General features: G+C 36.4%; 1 protein-coding gene across 2 annotated transcripts in view; it reads left to right on the top strand.

The window, feature by feature from the left end:
- The window catches only part of HECTD2 (HECT domain E3 ubiquitin protein ligase 2), a 63,957-nt gene extending 41,758 nt beyond the window's left edge, over positions 1–22,199 (top strand). For both annotated transcript variants that reach the window (XM_037156649.2, XM_053664022.1), the window contains exons 10-21: positions 442–565; positions 1,813–1,909; positions 5,411–5,518; positions 6,358–6,490; positions 7,417–7,505; positions 11,061–11,219; positions 14,573–14,647; positions 15,348–15,435; positions 15,522–15,628; positions 17,228–17,343; positions 18,160–18,303; positions 19,824–22,199. In XM_037156649.2, coding sequence (XP_037012544.2) covers positions 442–565; positions 1,813–1,909; positions 5,411–5,518; positions 6,358–6,490; positions 7,417–7,505; positions 11,061–11,219; positions 14,573–14,647; positions 15,348–15,435; positions 15,522–15,628; positions 17,228–17,343; positions 18,160–18,303; positions 19,824–19,944 — 1,361 coding nt within the window. In that variant the 3' untranslated portion in view covers positions 19,945–22,199. The remainder of the gene's footprint in view (positions 1–441; positions 566–1,812; positions 1,910–5,410; positions 5,519–6,357; positions 6,491–7,416; positions 7,506–11,060; positions 11,220–14,572; positions 14,648–15,347; positions 15,436–15,521; positions 15,629–17,227; positions 17,344–18,159; positions 18,304–19,823) is intronic.
- The last annotated feature ends 1,751 nt before the right edge of the window (positions 22,200–23,950 follow it).

The raw sequence follows: 23,950 nt of genomic DNA, 5'->3' as shown, positions 1-23,950 counted from the left end.
TTGTAATTTATTTTGATAGAGGAGTTCATGGTTAATTAATAAGCATGAAAAAGCTTTACATTTTTTATTGGGCAGTATTCTGGGCTGTGGTTGTCAACTGCATATAACCTGCTAAGTAGTGGGAGACAAGAACTTCCATGAATTCCTGGGGGGTCCTGAGGGGAGAACACACGGACGGGGGACGGAAGGACCAGAGCCACCTGCGCATTCCCTTTACTTCACTGTCATCATCCCCACCACAAGTTCTGTGGGACAAAACAAGAAATTGTTGCCCTCATTTTGACCACAATTATAAAACTGCCTTTTCTATTTGGAGCTACAGTAGCTTAAAATAGGAGTAGATAAAAGGTACCGGGTAGACAGACATTAAAATGTTCTCATTATTAGAGTGACTCCTGCGCATGTTGGAAAAGATCATTATGCTAGAATTTACCTTTACAGATACTGCAAACAGTCTGGTTCAGCCTCCCCTTATTCCTTATACTGATTTCTATAATTCTACACTGGATCACATTGATCTCATGGAGGAGTACCACACCTGGCAGAGCTTCGGGAACTCTCACAGGTACAGATGCGCATCTGATTACTCACCTAAATGAAATACTATTTAAAATAATGCCTGGGCTTTGAGTTTGTATAAATAAATTTAAATATAGCCATACCTTTACATGTGAACTTACAGTTTAAATATTCAGCCTTGAAATACTGTATTTGTTAAAGCATTTTCTTTTTCTGTTACATTTTGAATTCATGTGCATGTTAATTTGGTTTTGGTTTGATTAATAACATCCTCTTAGGAAAGGCAAGGTACTTTGTTAATATGCAGTTTCTTAAGGCTTCTTCTTCTATATGCTAATGTCCAGGGCAGGGATTAACAAACTTTTTCTGTAAAGTAGTACACAGTAAGTAATTTTGGCTCTTTGGACTATACAACCTCTGGTCCATAGTAGCACAAAAATAGCCTCAGGTGCCATATAGTCTTAGGCAACCTTTGATCATAGTATTGTATCTTTACAAACACATCTCATTGCATATTTACTACACCATTAAGTGTAGTACTAACAGCAACATACTTCTCCCTGACTTTTATATTTTTAAAAGATTTTATTTATTTATTTTTAGAGAGAGGGGAAGGGAAGGAGAATGGGAGAGAAACAGCAATGTGTGGTTGCCTCTCCTTTGGTCTCCACTGGGGACCTGGCCTGCAACCCAGGCATGTGCCCTGACTGGAAATTGAACCAGCAACCCTTTGGTTCAAAGCCTGTGCTCAATCCACTGAGCTACACCAGCCAGGGCTCCCTGACTTTTATTTATTGGTTTAAATTTATTTCTTTGCTTTCTGTAGTCCTTGTAAGATTTCCTCATTTTTGAAGCTCACACATCAGAAATATTCATATAATAATGGATTCTTCCATTGATTTCTGTACTTGAACTTTCCATTCTAATCCTCCCTCACCAACATTTCGGCCTCTTGGTTCTGGTGCTGGCCATATCTTTCACAGGTAGTGACGCACAGGTGACCAGACAAGAAAGGAAATTATTTTTATAAACAATATGAGTTATTAGCAGATAGTTCAGAACATTAGATGTAGCCTCCTCTAGAAAATAAAGGTACTGCACACCTGTTAATGGTGCATATTTCACAGGGTTGTGGTATTAAAAGAAATGATGTATATAAGCTCATTTCATACATGGTAAGACACAATTCAAAAGTAATGTTTGATATTGTTAGAAGGGGTACCTTAGGTTCCCTTAGTATAATTTTGCTAAAAATACGCAATTCTGCTTTTTCTGTTTTCACTTGTTGGGCAGGTTTTCCTTCTGTCAGTACCCATTCGTTATTTCTATAGCTGCAAAAAAAATCATTATTCAGAGAGACTCAGAACAACAGATGATAAGCATCGCAAGGGTAAGCCAGCTACATAAGCATATTTATGCTGACTATGAGCAATATAGTAAATACTTTAATGAATAAATTAAATGTTTTGTGACTTGTAGTGTAATTAAGAAATGTTAAAAGTAAAATTCACATTATATTCCCCAAAAAAGGGCTTGTGATACAGGAAAAAGATATCCCTCATCAACTTCTCATTCTGTTATAAATACAGGAGGAAGAGTAAATGCCTTTCATGCACCCAAAGTGCTGGGAGCTCTTGGACATCACTTTGTAGGTCCCATGGTCTGGCGTCAGAAGCTAGCAGAACACTCACGGGCGCAGACTAGAGTAAGGGCAAGGAGTGTCCTTAAGAGCAAAGCCCTCGAGCCACTGGAACGTTTTCTTGGTTTTATGAGAACCAAATAGAAACAACCCCAAAATTAGAAGATGTAATAAAATATATAATCTTGGAAAACTGAGAAATATGTCCAAAGAAGATAAAAGATATTTTATTGCTGCTTAGGAAACCAAAGTGCACAGAGTCACATGGAAACCGGGGCTGCGGTCAGGCTGGCTTTGGGGAGGTGACAGAGCAAGACGGACTTGGTCTCTGGGCCACCAGTACCCCTGCCTGCCACTCGGGTTCCAGCACAGCATGGTCACGTTATGCCCTTTACCTACTAGGTATCAGACTGAATGAGCTTTTTTATGTTAGAGCTCTGGGCTGTACATTTAAATGAGCATATATTTTGAGTACAATTCCAATTGGATAAACAGGCTTGGGCAAGCGGTGGGATGGAACCGACTGGGCTAGTGGAAAGGACCGCCATTGCTCCCTCCCTGACCCCACCCCTACACACAGCGTCACAAACCAGCGACCTGGATGGCCCCACCCTGGTAAACAACTAAGGCTTTGCTCCTCTTAACGGCACGAACAGACCAAAAATGGCTCAAGAACAACTCAGAGCCCCAGAGTCAATAAATCTAAGGGATGAGGAAATAGCCAAACTTTCAGATGCACAGTTCAAAACACTGGTGATCAGGATCTTCACAGAACTAGTTGATTATAGCCACAAATTAGAGAAACATATGAAAGCTAAACTAATTGAAATGAATGGTAATGCAAAGGAAACCAATAGTAATGGAAAGGAGATTGGGACTCAAATCAATGAAGTGGATCAGAAGGAAGAAAAAAATGATCAAACAGAAAAGAATGAAGAAGCAAGAATTCAAAAAAATGAGGAGAGGCTTAGGAACCTCCAGGACATCTTAAACATTCCAACATCCAAATTATAGGGGTACCAGAAGGGGAAGAGTCATGAGTGGAAACCTTATTTGAACAAGTAATAAAAGAGAACTTCCCCATTCTGGCAAAGGAAATAGACTTCCAGGAAATCCAGGAAGCTCAAAGAGTCCCAAAGAAGTTGGACCCAAGAAGAAACACACCAAGGCACATCATCATTACATTAGCCAAGATTAAAATGAAGGAGAGAATCCTAGAAGCAGCAAGAGATAAGAGGACAGTCACCTACAAAGGAGTTCCCATCAGGCTGTCAGCGGATTTCTCAAAAGAGACCTTACAGGCAAGAAGGGGCTGGAAAGAGGTATTTCAAGTCATGAAAACCAAAGACCTACAACCAAGATTGCTCTATCCAGCAAAGTTTTCATTTAGAATGGAAGGACAGATAAAGTGCTTCTCAGATAAGACCAAATTCAAGGAGTTCATCATCACCAAGCCCTTATTATATGAAATGTTAAAGGGACTTACCTAAGAAAAAGAAGTTAAAAAAACATAAACAGTGAAAGGACAGCAAACTCACAGTTATTAACAACCACACCTAAAACAAAAGCAAACTAAGAGGACAGCTAGATCAGGAGCAGAACCATAGAAATGAAGATCGCATGGAGGGTTAGCAACAGGGGAGTGGGAGGAGGAGAAGGGGGGAGAAGGTACAGAAAATAAGTAGCATAGACAGTAGATAGAAAATAGATGGGGGAAGGGTAAGAATAGTAGGGGAAATACAGAATCTAAAGAATTTGAGACACATGTTCATGAACTAAAGGGGGAAATGGTGGGGGAGGGGTATGCGAGATAGAGGGGAACAGAGGGGGGAATAGAACAAATGTAATGGCATAATCAATAAAAAAAAGTTTAAAAAAATATATAGACTTGGGATACTAAAGTGTTATCTACTGATATGCAAATTAAAATATATGCAAATTAACTGCATATATTTAAAATGTCTGAAATGATCATCTTTAATCTGCACAATAATTCATTTTCTTTGCTACCAAAGAAGATGAGATAGGCTAAAAACATTTAGATAAATTAAGTACATAAGCATGTAGACTTTATATAATAAAGGATATGTATATATCTCATATATTTTTATTTTTGTTTTTAAAGATATTGTTTATTTATTTTTAGAGAAATGGGAAGGGAGGGAGGAAGAGAGGGAGAGAAACATCAATGTGCAAGAGAAACATCGATTCCTTGCGTCTCGCATGCCCCCCAACCAGGGACCTGGCCCACAACCCAGGTGTGTGCCCAGACTGGAAATCAAACCAGCAAACTTTCAGTTTGCAGGATAACGCCCAACCCACTGAGCCACACCAATCAGTGGCAATTTCTTATATTTTTAATGTGTTATTTTTTACATACTCATTGCTTATATTTTTAAAAAACATAAAATACATTAATTTTTAATCACCCATGTTTTCATTACCCAAACACAATTATTGATAATATCATAGATAATAAAAATTTTCTATTAATAATAAAAAGTATAGATAATATTTATATTATCTTTTAAGGGTGACAGAGTTCATTATTACATCCACAATTTTGTTCCCTGCTTTTTTTCAGTTGTGTCTTCCTCAGACATTTTCCATGTTATTCATTGTACATAGTTTTTATGACCATCATTTTTGATAGCTATATTTTACAGAGATACAACTTTAGGATATTTCTAAAGTTTTGCTTTGATAGTAATGCTATGATGAACATCTAAGTATGTGTAATATTTTCTAACTTTAAAATTCCTAGAAATGGAATTATTAGGACAAAGGATATGAGAACATCATTACTGTTTCTAATAAATACTGATAAACTACTTTCTAAAGTAGACTAATTATGCTGATTGGGATTAATTCTGTATCTAAAACAACTTAAGCCAAATTTATCATCAAACTATAAGCCTTGTTTTAAGTGTTTGTACTCTATTTTTATATTTATTAAACAGAAAACCTTGCTACTTAAGAGATGAGACACATGGAAACTGAAATATAACACTCTTTTCTATAGAAAGTGAATTATTTTCGGTCCCCATTTTGTCTTCCCTTTGGGTTATCATTGTTCCAAAATGAAATAATAAGGCATTTTCATAAGTCAAAACCTGTATAACTGAGTTTTTTTAATTGTTTATATGAGATATGGCATAGAGGAGAATATGTGATTTTTACTAGTGTCTAAAGGTTTTAAATAAAATTACAGTTTAAATAAAAGTGAAAATGTTTCCTTTCTTTTTTAATTAGCAAAGTCTGGTGGATAAAGTATCTCGAAGACAGAGACCTGATATGAATATGTTGTTCCTAAATATGAAAGTGAGGAGGACACATCTGGTTAGCGATTCTCTTGACGAGGTATAGATCATTTATTCCAAAGTGATACTAGTTGATTAAAGCTCTACATAAAGTCTAAAATCTTAGTAAGCTGTCTTTTATTTCTTTATGCTAATAAGTGTGCTTCCCTATGTTTTGATACCATAATTAAAATCAGTTCTGAATTTACAATTAAGTCTCATGCTCATTTTTATATGTTCATTAATGGTTTGCCGCTAATCTTCCAAAAGGGATTTTATATAGAACAGTTTTAAGTAATTCATGTGTATGACTATGTAACCTAGATTGCATACCTACTTTTTTTACTGGCTGGGTGTGTGACAAGTCATTTTAACTTCTCCAAGCCTCAGGTTACTCATCTAATAAAATTAGAAGTCTAATCTGCGGGGTATATTGGTCTGTCTAGGGTCAAGCATACATTGTATGTACATGTATTATAGAGTTTCGTGCATGTACAGTTTTCAGCCAGATCTGCACATGGCTATTACAAGATAAAGGCTGATTTAGTTATATGATTATTTTTAAAGTTTAGTATTGAAGGCAGCTTAAAGAAAAGGAAATGAATTACTTTATGTTGTAAACTGCTAACTTAAAACCTAGGAGACAATACGAACCTGGAAGGCAGTAACCTTGGGCCAGTACCTGACCTCTCTAATTCTGTTTCTTGCTCTACAACAATAAGCAAACATAATACCTAGTTCACGCAGTGTCTGGCAGGTGTATTGGGTGGGTGAGTGGGTGGGTGTTTTGTGACATTGCTAGTAAGATTCTGACTGCGTAACACATTTCCCAGAATTAAAATAAGTTAATTTCCCTTTTCTGCCATTTGTTCTCCTCTACCGTATAATTTCTTTAAATAGTTAACCCGGAAAAGAGCAGACTTGAAAAAGAAGTTGAAAGTTACATTTGTAGGGGAAGCTGGTTTGGATATGGGTGGCTTGACTAAAGAATGGTTCCTTCTTCTGATTCGCCAGATTTTTCATCCAGACTATGGTGAGTATTTAATTTTTACGAACAATATTTCTTTGTAATTGTTAGATTCAAATAGTTACTCTTATTTTTACTTCGCCCTATGGTTTTACAGAGGTTTTTGTCAATCATAAATCTTGAATAATTTTTTAAAGACTGTTATTTCTCCTTTAAAAACTGACCAAATTGATGATTAAAAAATGTTCATTATTTTATTGGGAATCCTACACAAAATGCATAAAGACTTGAAAGTATGCATTTGTAGGGGAGCATCCACTTCTTTCCTGAATAAGCTAAATGCGTGAAAATTTGACATTGAAATAAAGAACATTTAAAGTTAAAAAATCTATAGTTTGCTCTTCTACACTAATATCTGAAGCTTCTTTCATTAAATTACAAGTTATTTTAATAAATGAATTCATTAATTGTTAAGATAAAACTAAACCTCTGAAATTTAAATTTGGTTTATTTTATTTAGAGAAAACATCTGTCTGATCATTAACTTTGGTTGTTTTTCTTCAGAGGAGAGTTTTAAGTGTTATTCTTTATTTGTCTATACTTTGTGTATGTATGTGTGTATATTATATATATCACACTTCTGGTAATGGGAATTAGAGATGACATGGAAAAATTGAAATCTCCACAAAATCCTTAAAATTAATTTTGATCATAGCTAATGAATTATGAAACTATATTTTTGTAGAAGAAAGTCAACTGATTTTCTGAGTTTCTGTCTTCTTACTCCATGGTTCCACCCTTGATTCAGGGTACCACTGAACAGTAAAGCACACCTGCATGGTCTCTATACATATAGATTGTATATTTTAACATGAAGGATGGGTTTGTAACAGATTACTGAACTGTTTTGCTTCAGATAAGATGTCACATATATTTTCACCGCTCTGATTTTCAAATCAATCACATTAATGGAATTATGTTTCTTTTTTCAGGCATGTTTACATATCACAAAGATTCACACTGCCATTGGTTTAGCAGCTTTAAATGTGATAACTATTCGGAATTCCGATTGGTTGGAATTGTATCCTTTAAACTTTCCACTAGGAGGTGCTAGTAGACTAGAGATTTTTTAAATAATTTTCTGAATTTTGGAAAACTATGCTTATAAAATATTGTATTCAGATTAAACATTCTTGTTAATTACTAAGATTTTAATCGTTATTATTTGTAATATCATAGCTATATAATGTCAGCAGATTTAATTAATTGAAAGGAATGATGGAATATTTTATATTTCTGAAAACCTTGAAATAAAAATGTTTATTTTCTATTTCATATATTGTCAAATTTATCAGAAAATTAGGACTTTTTAAAAACCAGTGTATCTTTTCTATTCGTAATGAACTACTTTTCTGTTAGTTCTAAGTACAAAGTGAAAGGACTAACAGAAAAATAGTTTACTTCATTCTGTTTACTAAATTAAAATTGTGGAAATTAAACCTAGGTCTTTTATATGCGCCCCCCCAAATTCCAAAGTATTTAATAAAAATCAAAAGTTGAAATGAATTGGATTACTTAAAATACCTGGCATTATTTCATTGTGTTTTTAAAATTACATAATTCCCTGTACCATCCTGCGATCCCTTTCCAGGTGTATTGGAGGGACTGTGCGTGTGTTGGGTGGGAGATTGGACAGGACACCTTCTGCATTAGCCTTTTTAACTCTCAGAAATATAATTGCGGAAGGAAGGATGAAAGAGTAAATGAGCAAGCACTGGAGGCACATAGATTAAAGCAGGAAAAGAAGTTTCCACCTCTAAGTCGTTTACCATGTAGATGGGCAGATGACCACCATGCAAGGTAGTCTGTTCTCAGTCAAAAGACCATTTGACGTTAAGAGAGAAGGGGTTCTGAGAAGAAGAAGATTCAGGGTAGTCTTCCCACAGAAGGTGGACACGTAAAGTGAAACCATTGGGTCTGATTAACACAAGGCTGCAAAGAACAGGACGTAGAGTGACAGGATGACCGGAAACAGGCTGCACTGTGCTGGACCTGGCGCAGGGCAGTGTGGAGGGCCACTGGATTGACGGACGCAGAGGACACACTGGGAGTTTCAGGGGACACCTGCAGAAGGGTTAAGAGCCATCTTACGATGGGCTTTGAGTATCTGTCTTTGTTGCATTTGTCAGAATTAATCCTGAAGAATGTATAGGGAAATTGAGACACTAGGTGGAAGAAAAGCTTGTAGAGACAAAACTATACCTTGAAAGGGTAAATTTGAAATTTTGTGTATATTGTCATGTCCAAAGTGCCAAGTTCCATAGTATAAGACACTTAGCAATTCTTAGACTTTTGTTTCTATTGTATTATTTACAGTAGTCATTTATTAAATGTTACTTCACTGAAAGCCTGAGTCATTGTTGCTTCTCACTATACTCAGTTATCTGGGTTTTCCGATATATATGTTTTCATACTTTACATTCTTATCACAACCTCGATTTGGGTGATATTTTGACTTACTAATATTTGTATTGCACTCCTAGATCTTACTTAGCTATCACATTTAAACTAGTGTTATACATAAGGTCATGAATTTGCTAATTGTTTTCTTTTGCAATAGACATTAGTTTCTATTTAATCATTAGCCAGAGGAGCATATTAAGCATATTCACATATGTTACATATTTCACATTAAACAATTACAGTTAAGTTCTCACTTAACATTGACAATAGGTTCTGTGACTTCAAGTGAAATGACATACATATAATGAAATCAATTCTACTATAGGCTAATTGATATAAACAAGAGTTAAGTTCCTGCAGCATCTCATCAGCATAGTGAAACAACATTGAATAAAATGTTATTCAAGGTCCTGCTGTAAATCTAAAACTATTACAGCCACCACGTCACATTGTTAATGTGCACTTGCTCACAAAAAGTAAACTGTAGCAAATAAGACCGATGCCCCCCCCCCCAGCATGACAATAGGTAGGAAGAATGTGAGGTGATGGGGGCAGTGGTGATGGAAGTGGTTGGGAGACCTGTGGAAGGCGAGGAGAACTAAAAGTTGAGAACGGGCAGGTGATCGAAAGAATTTAGTTCGTTCTGTACACATCTCCAGTTTTTAAATTTCAGCATCAAAAATGTGTTGTTCTAATAGTTCCAACAGTCTTGTTTCTAATACTTCATTTTCAAATTGTGAAGGCCTTGGAGTTTCCGTGAAATGTTATAGTAAAACCTGTGATAAGTGTAATTTTTAAAGATTGCACGATGACATAAATATAACTCTTACCAAGTACAGTTAGTTGCTCATACCAGAAGGGGCGCCGGAACTGAGAGCAGGAGCAGAACAGTGTGGGCCGGGCCGGCACACTCTGCTCTGTCTGCACCACACGACACCTCAGTGGCTGCAGAAGAATTCCTCATCCCCATTGGTGCCTCACCCAGAGCTCTCTGATTTAGTGCGAAGTGAAACGTTACAGTCTGCTTCTGAAAGTTTCCTGTAGAAATCCCTGTCTGCCTACACCCTTACCGCTAAAAACTCACCTTCACAGTTGTAATTAAAAGAACTTCTCAAAATGAAAAGTGCTCAGAACTGACACTACAGCAAATGATCATAAACGGAACTACAGTAGTTTTGTGGTTGTTGTTGTTGCTGTTACACAATTAGAGCCTCTTTTTAGTGTCTGTCCCTTGAAAACACCGCTCAGTCCCCCCCCCACCCCCCGTTAATGTGGTTGCCTATAAAATAGCACATCTGTTTCTTAAATTATTAACCTCACTCTGCTTTAGCAAATGGAAGCACTGGCTATCTTCTCATTTAAAAAATTGTTTGCAATAATTTGTCCAGCCCGTATTTTGAGATTTCCTTTTGAGCCTATAAAATTAATGGCTTCTTTAATAACTTGACATAATAATCTTATTTGGCAGTTGAAATAGGAAATTTGTTCTTAAACCCCTTCAGCAAATGGATGTAACATTCTGCCATATAACTGAGAAATAAAATACAGTTGGACAAAGTTTACATGTAAATATTTGTAGCTTGTTAACTTTAGCCCTTTGAGTAAATTCCCAAGTAATAAAGGCCTTTCAGATATTGCTGTAGGAAATTATCCTGTTAACTTATCAACAGTGTATATATAAGCCTTTGTGTGTGTTCATGTTTACTCAGTTCAGCTCTCTTTACATAGTCTGTATTTAATTTTAAAATAGTTCAAATGGTCCCCCAAATCAGTCGTGTGTTCTGCAGTGAGTTCTACTGAATGAATTGCTGCTGCTACTTATAAAATCACCATGTTGGTTTAAATTTAAAAATTCAAATGTTGAAAATGTTTTATATGTTAAATAATTTATAGATATGTCTGAAATTATCTGTTGTGATCTTAGCTAAAATTTTCTAAGGAAATCATTAGGTACTATCAACTGAACCCCTCCTTGATACATGACTCTTTGTGATCAAGTAATTATATGATGTAAAAAAAGGGGGAAATAAATGAAAGGAATGGAAGTAGGTGGGATTAACTGGAAAGTCAATGTAAGATCTGAAAGAAGTATGCAAGAAATAGACTGATGTATAATTCAAAACTCATTTGTTGTCATGGATTTATGTTAATACTTAACATTTAGTATGCATAGCTTATGGGATTAGCTGTTTATAACAGCATTACCTTGGATATTCGCTTCCCCCCCTGCTGTTACAAGAAATTATTGAGCCCTCCCATCGTTCCCATGGATCAGAACACGCCAGTAGGCATCTGCAGTGTCACCACTGACGACTTATGTCAAATTATGCCTGTAAGTATAAAGTTACTAGCGTCTTATTCCTTAATGCTAATCTATTCTGCCTACACAGTCTTTCTCCTCCTAATGCTATTTTTATTTTTAAGTATGATTTCTCTCTACTTTTGTAACCCGTCTAGCTTTCTCTTTCCTTATGGAGACACAGCTCCCACTTTGCAGCACTCTTTAGCTCTTACAAATATTGGAGCTTTGAAGTCAGAGGCAGAGATTTGAACTCCAGCTCTGCCATTTATCAGCTCCGTGACCTTGGCTAAGTTCTTTAAAGTTTCTGAGCTCTACTTTTCTTCTGGGAACAATGAGCAGTAAAACTCATGCATCGGGGGATTGCACGAAATAATGAAGCACTTAGTAATTGATTATTTCTGTCAATCCTCATTAAGATGATATTATGCAATACCATTAACGGTGTATGCAACATCATCTCTAAAATCAATACAACATGAATTTCATGGAATTATAACAGTCCTCAGTTCAAAATTCAGATTTCTGATCAAATTTAATACAGTTAAAATTTAGTAGAGAAATGGAGAGTATACACACATCCTCCTGATAATCCCTTATAATAATATTTTTTACTGCTTGCAAAATGGTGCAGGCTCTGTTTAAGAAAATGAAAGATTTGCCTTCTGTAGTCTTGTATCTACAACATACTTAGCTTTGACCACGAATGATTCACTTAATTTTCTTACCTATAAAACAATGGAAATAGACTAATCTCTGAGTTACATTCTCATGTATGATTTTTAAAATTTTTGTCACATTCCATTTTTGCTAAATTTCTTACTAATTTCATAATTTTACTATTGATTTTTGTCAGTAAATTGCCTCATTTTATGATTGAAGCTATTTGAATTTAGTTTACTTAGATCTAGCTCTTTTTAGTTCACAGTGGATATTTTATGAATGACTATGCCAATACGCTGTTTTATATTATGGAGCTGAAGATTTCACTGAGCTAATACTCTTTGATTAGCTCTTTTTGGGGGGAGATTATTTATGTACTTCTAGAGAGAAGGGAAGGAAGGGAGAAAGTGAGGGAGAGAAACACCGATGTGAAAGAGAAACATCTATTGGTCGCCTCTCACACAAGGGACTGTGCCCTGACAAGGGACTGAACCCACAGCCCAAGCACATGCCCTGACCAGGAATCAAACCAGTGTCCTTTTGCTTTGCAGAATAGCGTCCAACCAACTGAGCCACACTGGTCAGGACTTGCTAACTCTTTAATAATGAATCTAGGTTGTGCATATACTATGAGATCAACTATTGAAAATAAGTTTCTGTGTGCATGCATCTATAAAGATTGAAATGAAGCAGAAAAACTGCTGCTGTGTCAAGATAGTGGAAAGTGGGTAATTTATAAAAACATTTAATAGATTGTTCATTTATTAATAACATTTATTGAAAAGTAGCACCTAATTTCCATTTCATATATGTGAAGAACATATCCTAAAATTGTTAAATGCTTTTTTATTCAGTTCTTTACCATATGTATTTGTACACTGTTTTCATGAAGAGTGAACAGGAAGGTGAAGAGAAGCATATAGTAAATGTCTTTCTTAAAGATAAAATCTGTGAATATGGGGCAGAAAGTACAGAAATTAATCAAAATATTCCTCAATGGTGCCTTCAATTTTGTGTTAATAAATGCAATAATTTCCCATGACCACTCTCTGAGAGGTGGTCTGTGACTCAAAGCATCAGAATTGTCCAGTAACAGCATTAAGAAATCTTCCCGGCAGTGTGAAAATTACACTTGGGGGTTTTTGTTGAAAGTGGAGGAGAGGCAAGTATAACCTGGAATCGGTAATGATATTGTCTCTTAGTTCTGCTTAAGCCACTCTCAGATATGCTCTGTGAAATACAACCATGGTATGTAAACCGTGCAAAAACACTATTCTGTATTTTCACCCACTACTTATTATAGGTTTACAAAATCACTTAAAAAGTTGAACTGTATGGATAACAAATAAAATTTTAGAGGTAGCATCTTACAGTTAAGAGTCTAAAATTGACAGTATCAGTGAAGACAATGCTCAACAAAAATTGGGGTTTGAAACTACAAGGTCTGAGATGAAAGGTCTGCAGTCCTGAATGAGGCAGATCTGAGTATATGACTTCATGACTTACTGACACTGTATTTTGTCACTAAAAATGTAATCTTTGAGAGATGGTAAGCCCTTTACCTTGGACTCATTTCCCTGAAGTTCTTTTTTTTTTAAATTTTATTTAGTTATTTTTCAAGTACAGTTTTTTGTCTATTACTACCATCCCAGCCCACCCTGCCCCGTGCTCCCCACCTCTCTCCCATTTCCACCCCCCTTAGTTCTCATCCCTGTGTCCTTCCTATTTGTTCCTCCAAATCCCTCCCCTTTTTTCCCCTTCCCTCTCCCCTCTGGTCTCTGTCCCCCTGTTCTTTATTTCAGTGTCTTTGTTTTTATTTTGCTTGCTTGTTTGTTTTGTTGTTTAGCTTCCTGTTAAAGGTGAGATCATATGGTATTTGTCTTTCAACACCTGGCCTATTTCACTCAGCATAATGCTTTCCAGTTCCATCCATGTTGTTGCAAAGGGTAGTGGCTCCTTCTTTCTCTCCAGAGACTAATGGATCTCCTAATTTCAGTTTTCAGCATCCATAATTTTTATTAGTAATTGCAAATCTATGCCCATCTAAATCTATATAAAAGTTTGTTTTTAATAGGACAGAAAATGTATTATGTATGTAAGTATGTAACATCATTCCAACCATGCTGTTCTTTATCTTGTTATAATTTAAAATAAATTAAAACTTTTTGTAAATCTGAAAAAATTTAATATTTGGTGGTTCTGTTTGTAAATCTTTGCTCCTTGGTAACATGACTTGCAACAAAGCAGGGAATGTTTTTCCAGTGTCCCGGACTTCTTGGGAAAGAAGGGCGCTGTAACTGCAGTGTATACCTTATTTACGTGCATGAACTCTGTGTTTTTATGTTTAAAAGATGTATCCTAAAATATTAGCATATTTTTAAGACTATAAATTAAAAATGAGACATGCTACAAATTGACGAATAATAATGTTGAAGAAAGCAGTGAATTATGATGAGAATGATGCTCTTAGCTTGCTGCCTAAGAATAGTTCGAACTGGATATTTTCCTCTTCTATGACTTTTTCCAAAGAAAAGGTAGATAGTAGACATTATGAATAAGCATTCTGTGCTCCAGAAAATACATCTCAAATATTATGTTTATTTCAAACTCTGAGAGTTTCACTGCTCTGTCTTACAGGTAAGTGAGCTATAGTAGCCCTGCTTAACTATTGTAGTTAATATTATTTGGTTTAAGAAACACAGGTAACAGATTTGCATTGACAGGAGCTGGCCCACGGGTTAAGTGAACTCCTGTCCTATGAGGGCAATGTTGAAGAAGATTTCTACTCAACATTCCAGGTACTTACTGCTGAGGGCAGGTCGCTTTCTGCCAACCATGTGTTTCATATGTGAAAATGGCCATTTGTAATGAACCACTCATTATCAGAAAAGATGAACAGGATTAATTAACCCCCACCATCCCCTATCTTCAAGGAGCTTAACCTGATAAAGTAGACAATGAAGGAGACCCAAGTAAAGGAGCAGTTGACGTGTAAGTGCTTAAAGAAATTCACCGAGGGTAAGGGTGCTGCTCTGCCAAGCAAGGGGCACATGCCCTTGATTCCAGTACTTTCTCAGAGCTTTTTAACCTCTAAAAATTAGCCTCTCCTATGGCTTCAGTACAGAAGCCAGGAGCAGAGACTAATGGATCAGAGCAAAGCGTGCTCATTTCCCCTCCCCTAACAATGCCTAGGAGATGGGAACTGCGGTAACCCACACCGCTCCAGAGGGTAGTACCGAGGCGGCCTCACAGGTTTGGGGAACATCCGTCAAGTACTTAACTGTGTTCAGCAGAGTTAAGTTAAATACCTACTTTTTGACCTCACAGTAGTTTCATGACACTTCATTCTTAATCCAAATATCGGAAGAGCTTAGTATTTCTGTAGTTTGTGTATTTCATTGGGGAAAACTGCCTTTTAAATTTTACAAAACTGTTCACTGAAGCCTGTCAGTATATCAACCATACCAGTAAATACCTTGTGTTGGAATCTCCCATCAGGTTTTTCAAGAAGAATTTGGAATAATTAAGTCCTATAATTTAAAGCCAGGTGGTGATAAAATTCCAGTTACCAATCAAAATAGGAAAGGTAAGTTAGATACCATTTCTTAATTAAAATGCATTAGTATTTACCATTTCCTTCTACTTTGTAACAAATGGAAAATTGCTTTTCAGAATATGTACAGCTTTATGTTGACTTTCTTCTCAACAAATCCATCTACAAGCAGTTCGCTGCATTTTATTATGGATTTCACAGTGTGTGTGCTTCAAATGCCCTTATGGTGAGTTTAAAACTTTAAGGTACACTTTCAGTTAGGTTTTGTAATGTGGTAATAACTGACAAATAGTTCCTTAGATATTTTAGCAGATAAGCTTTTAAAATAGAAAATATTTTCTCCCCTCTGATCACTGTCAGCCTGTTCTCTATTTCAGTGTCTTTGGTTATATTTTGCTTGCTTGTTTGTTTAGGTTCCTGTTAAAGGTGAGATCATATGGTATTTGTCTTGGAATTTCAGGGGGAAGGGTTTGCAGGAACAAGTATGAAGGACACATGGACAAAAACTAGGGGGGTGGAAATGGGAGGGAGGTGGGGAGCACTGGGGGGTGGGCTGGGATGGGAGTAAAAGACAGAACTGTACTTGAACAACAATTAAAATAAATTTTAAAAAATATTTTCTACTTTTTAAAGGTAGAGCTAGAAATAAAAATACTCCACCCATTTCAGCCTTAACTCTCCAAAAGGAAAAAAGACCAGTCAGCTCCATTTTTCTCCCCTCATATTATGTCTTATATTATGTCTTTTAGGGCTTTAAAAAATGTCCCAAGTATAGTAGATGAAGAAAGCCTGTGGGCTGAAGGTCTTAATACTGAGGGACAAAGCACAAAAAACAGTTCACACAAAAGCTCCAGAGCAAAAGCCACTTCTTACTGAGTAATGAAAATATGACTGCTGCTTCAAGGGTCCCTCCACGACTCTGAGTTGACCTTTCCCCACAGGAAGTAGTTTGTCTCCAGAGTAAGGAGGGACTCCTGTTGGTTTGAGTTAGTGAACCCTGTGACTGTGAGCCAGCTGCCGTCTAGAACACCACACTGAAATAAGATGAACACATAGTTTCCTAAAGAACCGGTGCTCTTCACCCCAGCTACCCAGGGCACACTCCATCACACCACTTTTGTTTTCCCTCAGGTTTATTATGAGGGTTTGGAGTAAGGTCTTCCATTTGAATTTATTTTTCATAGGAAAGCTTGTTTTAGAGTAACCACTGTCACATGTTTGTTGTTGAAAGTACCTTTGAAAACGGAACATTTCGTTGAGCTCTGAGTTTTGTCTGTGACACTCTGGTAGTCATGGGGGTGGAAGGGGGAGTAAGAATTAAATGGCATAGCTTGTCTTCTCTTTTTCAGTTTTAATCTCTTTAAGTGGAATACAACATATTTTGGTTAAAAAGTATACAACACAAGCAGACTGTAGCCAAGTGCCTACACTCTACAGTGCACACATGCTGTACACTGAGGGACATGGACACAGGGACACCAGAGGCAGGCGGTGGACAAGTATAGGTGCTGGGGTAGCTAAGACAGTTTCAGGCTGGTTTTTGAGCAAGAGTTGTAATTTGGATTCATGCTTAGTCATCTGCGTGTTTTTCTGGCAAACTGCTAATTACTGTTTGCAAAAGGGAGCACCCTAGTAGTTTGACAAGCTTTATAAACCCTTTAAAGCAAAAATATCTTACCTCAATAAGAAAAATATAAGTGGAGATTTTTCTTTACAAAAATGGTTTGATTTACCTTTAAGTCATGATTTTTTTGGAGTTTGATTCAGTGAAAACAGTTCCAATTTAACTTTTTAATGATCACTTTTGATAAATGCACATTGGCAGCTGCTTCGTCCAGATGAGGTGGAAATTCTGGTGTGTGGAAGTCCCGAGCTGGATATGCACGCCCTGCAGAGAAGTACGCAGTATGACGGCTACGCAAAAACTGACTTGACTATAAGGTGAGCGCTTCATACCTCGGGCAGCGAGGCTGCAGAACGGGGAGTGAAGAAGGTGGTTCCTTTATTTATGTAACTTACAGTCTTGGAGTCAAGTCAGCTGAAATACAGTAGCATTACACAGTGCCTTATTTTACTCTTGAAAAAGTAATGTGAGAGTATTAAATATGAAATAACTTAGCAGTCCCCTTGGGAGAGAGTGGTATAAATAAGTTTCTACAAAAGTATAGAAACTTTGCCTTTTAAAAAGTGACTTTGGTTCTAGAATTTCGGGAACTTTAATAGCACTGTGCTGAAAAATAAGAAAATTGGCTCTTGTACTACCCACTGTTGGGCTACTTTTATAATTTTATAAACATGCATTTTTATAATAATGTTAGTCAAAAATCTAATTCATAGATAGAAGCTTGTCACTCCTTAATTTTACAGTAGGAGTGCCATGCGTGTTTAGAGAAGGTTTTTTTCTTTCAAGCTTACTTTATATTACTTAGTCCAGCGGTTTTAAACCTTCTTCATCTGGTGGCACACATAAACTAATTACTAAAATTCTGTAGGACACCAAAAAGTATATTTTTTGCCAATCTGACAAAAAAAAAGGTATCATTTTGATTCATTCACCCAGGACAGCTGTTGTCATGTTGGCCGTTGTCACTTTTTTATTTGCCATTCTAAGGGAAAAGAGGTCAGTGTCCCAGACTACACAGTCAGGTACTGCATGTTTTAAAAATTCTTGCAGCACTGTTTGCAAACCACTGCTTTACTCCAGTCTGCAGGGCTTTTTTAGGACCGTTTATATGCATCTCCTTTGTTGTCCCCTAGATACTTCTGGGATGTCGTGCTGGGGTTTCCCCTTGACCTTCAGAAGAAGCTGCTGCACTTCACTACGGGCAGTGACAGGGTCCCTGTCGGAGGAATGGCTGACCTGAACTTTAAAATCTCAAAGAATGAGACCTCTACTAACTGGTAAACTTCCAGAGTATAATTTTATTTTTCATCTGCAACTTTTGCTAATAATAATAGGTTTATAATTAGAGGCTTCTTTCATTGCGAAGTCAACTTCATAGAAAAAAATCTTGGGAGTAAGTATGGTCTTGAAATGAAAGAGGCTGTTGCTTAAGGCTCTGTATTAATTTTTCAGATATACCACTAGTAACTGATGATAACTCCTTTCCGTTAACTTTTTACTTTGCTAAGTCAGTTGCTTCATAGTCTCTTTTAAAACTAGCTTCCTTTTAGTAGTGTATTGCCTAATCTTCATTTTCATTTAAAGGTGTTTTTGCCCTGGTTGGTATGTCTCAGTGGATTGAGTGCAGGCCTGCGAACCAAAGGGTTGCTGGTTCAATTCCCAGTCAGGGCACATGCCTGGGTTGCAGGCCAGGTCCCCAGTTGGGGGGGGGGGTGAGAGGCAACTACACATTGATGTTTCTCTCTTTCTCCCTCTTTCCCCCTCTCTAAAAATAAATAAATGAATAAAATATTTTAAAATAAAGGTGTTTTTATAAAAAAAAACTAAGGCGGGGGTTGGGGCTATAATAATTAGTACTAAAAATGCCTGTAGTACTAATCTTGTTTTTTCTTTTTTTAATTTAGTGCTCTTTATATATGAAAACGGTGATGATAATGATGGCTTTAAATTATTTCCTAATAATGTTGATGGATTAATACTGACCCACTTACTTCTTTTCCCAACCGTGTCATTTCTAAAGCTGAAATGATACAATCATGTTGTTCTGCTGCCCCTTAGATTCCCTGAGTTCTGTCCGTTCTTCCTTCCATTTTGGAACAGGAATGTCTCCTTTCCGTTCCCACTGCCTCCACTGACAACTGTTCTGGTGGCTGGGAGTTCGTAAAGCCAAGGGTCTAAGGAACCTGTGGAAACCGTGAGGAAAGATAATGATGCCCCAGGTGCAGGGTGGACAGTGTTGTGTGCGCATTGAGGGCAGCACGTGGAAGTGTGGGGGTCCGGTGTCGCAGAAGTGTTCTTCTGTTGTTTGTTTTGTTTTTTACAGTCAAGACGGAAATAAGTTATACTCTGTACCGTGCTGCTAGGTGTTTTATATAAAATGCTCTTTTAATCTTCTAAACAACCCAGTTGGATAGTTTAGCCTGTCGTGGTGATGAGGGAACTGAGATTTGGAGACACGAAGACACTGGAACGAGGCCCCACAGCTGAGAAGTGAGGAAGGCAGTGTATTCAAGTTCAGACTTGTCTGAACCCAAAAATAATGCCTCTAGATCGAAAGTTGCATGAGAGCAGAGACAGTGACTCTCTTGTCCGTAAACCCAGCCAGCCTCCTGTCTGGGAATGGGTCTGACACATAGTAGGTACTTCATAAGTATTTGTTCAATAAAGGAAAGCATGAGTCTTCTCTTGGGAAAGTAACAGACATTTGAATGTATGTGTCCTGCTATTTGAAAGTTGCTTAGCAGTCATTCTACGTGTGTTTTAATGCTTGGTATCTTTTTAAATTTTTTTTGCCTAGGTTGCCTGTGGCTCACACCTGCTTCAATCAACTTTGCCTTCCCCCCTACAAAAGCAAAAAGGACCTGAAACAGAAATTGATCATCGGAATTTCAAATTCGGAAGGTTTCGGACTTGAGTAACCTAGAAGACTTGAAACATATTTTATATGTAGCATTCACTTCCCTCTTATTGTGCCTTTAACCTTTTCATGTTTCATCTCAAAACAACTTAACAGAGCTCACCAACTTTAAAATACTGACTTTTTTAAAAAATCATATATGAAGTATGTTGGTGGAGGCATGATTTTCTAAAACCACAGATACTGCTTGAGTGGGGAAGAGACCAGATGGCAGGTGTGGGTTCAGCCCTTCTTTTTTATAGCACTTTATCATTCTCCATAAGTAGTTCATCATGGGTGTGTTCTGCTGGGAAGGCAGGTGCAATAAAGAAAGCACTGATGATACCATGGACCCCAGTGTAGAGTGTGCGCCGCTGGGACACGGTAGCAACACAGAGAGCTACATTATCGTTAATGTAAGACATGCAGTCATATTTTCACACAGAGGGAAACAACAGTACAATTGCAAATGCAATTTACAGGGTTTTTCATATACTGGTTCTGGTCCTATTATAAGATTCTTTTCAACTGTTGCTGCAAAGCATGTAAATAACTACAGAATAGGCTGAGAATAATGGGATTTTGATAGTGCAATTTATTGCTAAAGATTTATTTTTACAAAGTAAATTCAGGGTTTTAGATGTGTATACAGCTTTTACAAATCAATAAAGATGACTGTACAAGAGTGTAACTATTTTCAGACTAATTGGATTCAGGTTATATTCTTTTTAGTATCGTTAGTCTGCATGCACACTGGCAGTAGGAACTTTGCGTACTCTGTAATATTTGTATAAAGATCATTTCTTTTCAAGGGTTGGGATATTAAAGAAATCAGATAACTAATTGATAAATTAAGTCAGTTACAAGCACAAAAGAAAATGTTTTTATATATACTTTGATTGATGTACAAGGCTTATTTGTAATATTTTTTGATCATCAGTTGTACTGAAACACTAATTTTTGGAAAAGGTTAGGATAAAATATTTGACAAAAGTGAATACACAACATTTCTGTCAAAATGACGTACTTGGCGTAAAATAATCAAGTTCAACATTTTGATCAAAATGTCTGTTTTTCACTGGATTCTGAATATAGTAAATTCAAAAGTACCCCTTTAGGAGTTTCTAATAAAGTACCATGTAAAAAGGAAATGTATTTTAAATCAGACAGTAAATGGTTTTCTTTTTAATTTACAGCAAATGAAGCAGTTTTATTAGCATGGTATATAAATATTTCCTAATCAAGACTTCTTGATGTTCCTTCAGAAAACTCTGAAGATATGTTTGCAATAATAAGGAAGCCAGCATTTAGTACCAGCATATGGTTCACATGCAAATAATACTTTCCCACAATTTTTTCTGAGCTACGTTATTTTCTTATCAATATGCTTCCTGCACCCAACCAGCAGAATTCTTTTAGGGTGAAGGAACTAACTCTGCTTGTTTTCTGGCAGTTCTGAAGTGAGGCCATGAATCTTGGTTTACTGTTCTCTTTGAAACAGAAGTTTCTGCTTTTTCATTTAGATACACTATTTAAAGGATTTTCTTAAAAATCTTGGAAAGCCTAAGAGAGTTCAAGACATGTTGGTTTCATTTTGTTTGCTCTGTTTTTAATCTATATGCAAATAAAACTGCTTCTCTCTTACCCTGCTTGAACTAGAAAGTGAGATGTTTAGTGTAGGTTACTACTAACTAATAAGCACAAAAGAACCACGTACAAGAAGCCAGATTGAAGTGTTTTAAATAAAATGAAAATAGAGTTTTTTATTTGGTAGAGATGGGAAATTGTACTGGCTTCGTCTGCATGTTTAATGACGTGCTTGTATAGCAATAGGTATGTCATTTTTAAATAAGAAGTATACAAGCAAGCCGGATTTTTAAATGACAGAGTCCATAAGTAACTGGGAAACTCTTGTTGTCTGTTATTAAGTTGAAATCTATAACCATTTATCACTTAATTGCACATTGCCTTTATTTATTTATGCTGTTTTGGGTTTACAGTGTAATAATACCTCATTTTTTTAAAAAAACCACTACTGTTAGATTTCATTAATTTAAACAGCTAAAAATTCATGTTATTGCTTTTTTATATAATCTGTTAATGAATTCTTGTTTTTTTGTATCTGCGACAGTAACTTAAATCATTACACAGTATTTATCATCATCTACAAAATGTCGTGTCCTTTTTTAATCTTTGCTTAGTCATATTTTTGTCTGTATGATCAGAGGTTTTTAACCTGTTTTTTTGTACAAATCTGTATTGTATTACGTTGTTAACTTCTGGGTAAAATTTTTCAAATATTAAAGTTATACAATCAGTCAGGTTTTGGTTTATTTTTTAAATATTAGGCAATTAATTAAAACTATAATTTAAAATGTTTTATAAATGCAAACATTCTCTTCATTCTATTGTCTCTTAAACTAGTGCTTAGGAAAATCGCTAATACATTAGCTTCAAAAGTGTGTGTTGTGATTGACACCAAATATAACGAACCTCTTTACCATGATTTTCATTCGGAAACAGTGCTATGTCCCGCATCTGGATGGTCACATGCATTCCACCAAAGTAGTGTGAGGCCACCCAGGAATGAAAGTGACATTTCACTGGCTGTAGACAGATGACTTCAAATCTTAAATTATTTCTTCCCAAACTGTTAGTGTGCCCTTTTTATCCTTGCCCACATTGCCAATGCTTAAGAAAAAAAGAGAGTATGAGAATGAAGGGAGAAAATGTCATGAGTGGAAGGAGACAGGTAGTTGAATGGAAGAACGACTAGGGTAGGTTTTCACAGGGGAGGGTACAAGGTCAGTTCACCCAGATGGCCCCATAGCCTTTAGGCCAGAGTAGTAGTTAAGAATTACACTGTGGCCCTGGCAAGTTAGCTCAGTTGGTTAGAGCATCATCCCAATATGCCAAGGTTGCAGGTTCAATCCCCAGTCAGGACATATAAGAATCAACCAATGAATGCATAAGTAAGTAGAACAACAAATCAATGTCTGTCTGTCTCTCTCTCTCTTCCTACCTCTCTCCGCTGCTTCTCTGTCGTCTTCCTCTCTCAAATCAATAAATTTAAGAAAAAAGACTTCATTAAAAGAAAGGAATTGTGCCAGACTGCCTGGGTTTGGGTTTACTGTTTCCTGGTACAAGTGACTTTATGTCCCTGTGCCTCAATTATCGAGTGAAAATAATTTGTAAAACAGAAATAATAAACCTACTTATTTCATATAGAGGGTTGTAGGGAGGATTAAATGAACATATGAAAAGCACTTATTGCCTGGCCTACGGTGAGCAATATAATGTGATACCATCTTACAACCACTGCTTCCAAAGCCTGGAGGTTTTTGACTATGAGACATTGAATGCAACTACAAAAGTGCTTTGGGGGCATTAAAATTGTGTTAGGATATTTGTTATCCGAGACAGTGCTTTAGAGTTTATCCTTACAGATGTCTCAGCAGGCAGGGGTTTTTGATACTGTTTTAGAGATGTGTAATGATAGAATTTTAAAATTCAAAAATAAATGAGTTTATTTTTAAGAAAACATTTCAAATGTAGAGAAAATTTTCAGCAAGTAACATAATAAAACCATGTTCCTGCTTTTTTATATCTAACAAATGTGAACATTCTGCGAGAGTTTTTAAAAATAAAATGACGGAGTAGAAGCCCCTCTCTGAGCACTTCTCCAGTGTCAATATACTTTCTCTCTTTTCCCCATTGAAATGCATTTGGTGTGAGTCCTTCCCACAGAGTCTTATGTTTGTATTACAAATGTGTCTCTCTGTAAACACTACACCGTATCATTATAGTTGTGTATCTAACATCACACTCTACCTTTACAACCTTTTTACACAATGTTGTCTTTTCTAGGTTTATTCCTGACTACACATTTCTATATAACTCCAATTTTAATGTCAGAATAGAAGCCTATTAAGTGAATGTACCACCATTTCTTGATGCATCTTCTCACAGACCACACTGAGATTTTTTCTCCATTGTGAGCCAGGCATTGACGAGCACCTTGCCCATGG

This window comes from Artibeus jamaicensis, unplaced genomic scaffold (genome assembly GCF_021234435.1).
Source record: "Artibeus jamaicensis isolate MK-2021 breed Jamaican fruit bat unplaced genomic scaffold, CSHL_Jam_final contig_332, whole genome shotgun sequence".
In the NCBI taxonomy this organism is placed as follows: domain Eukaryota; kingdom Metazoa; phylum Chordata; class Mammalia; order Chiroptera; family Phyllostomidae; genus Artibeus; species Artibeus jamaicensis.
The sequence above is the reverse complement of the archived record's forward strand: the minus strand, read 5'-3'. Positions and strand labels throughout refer to the sequence as shown.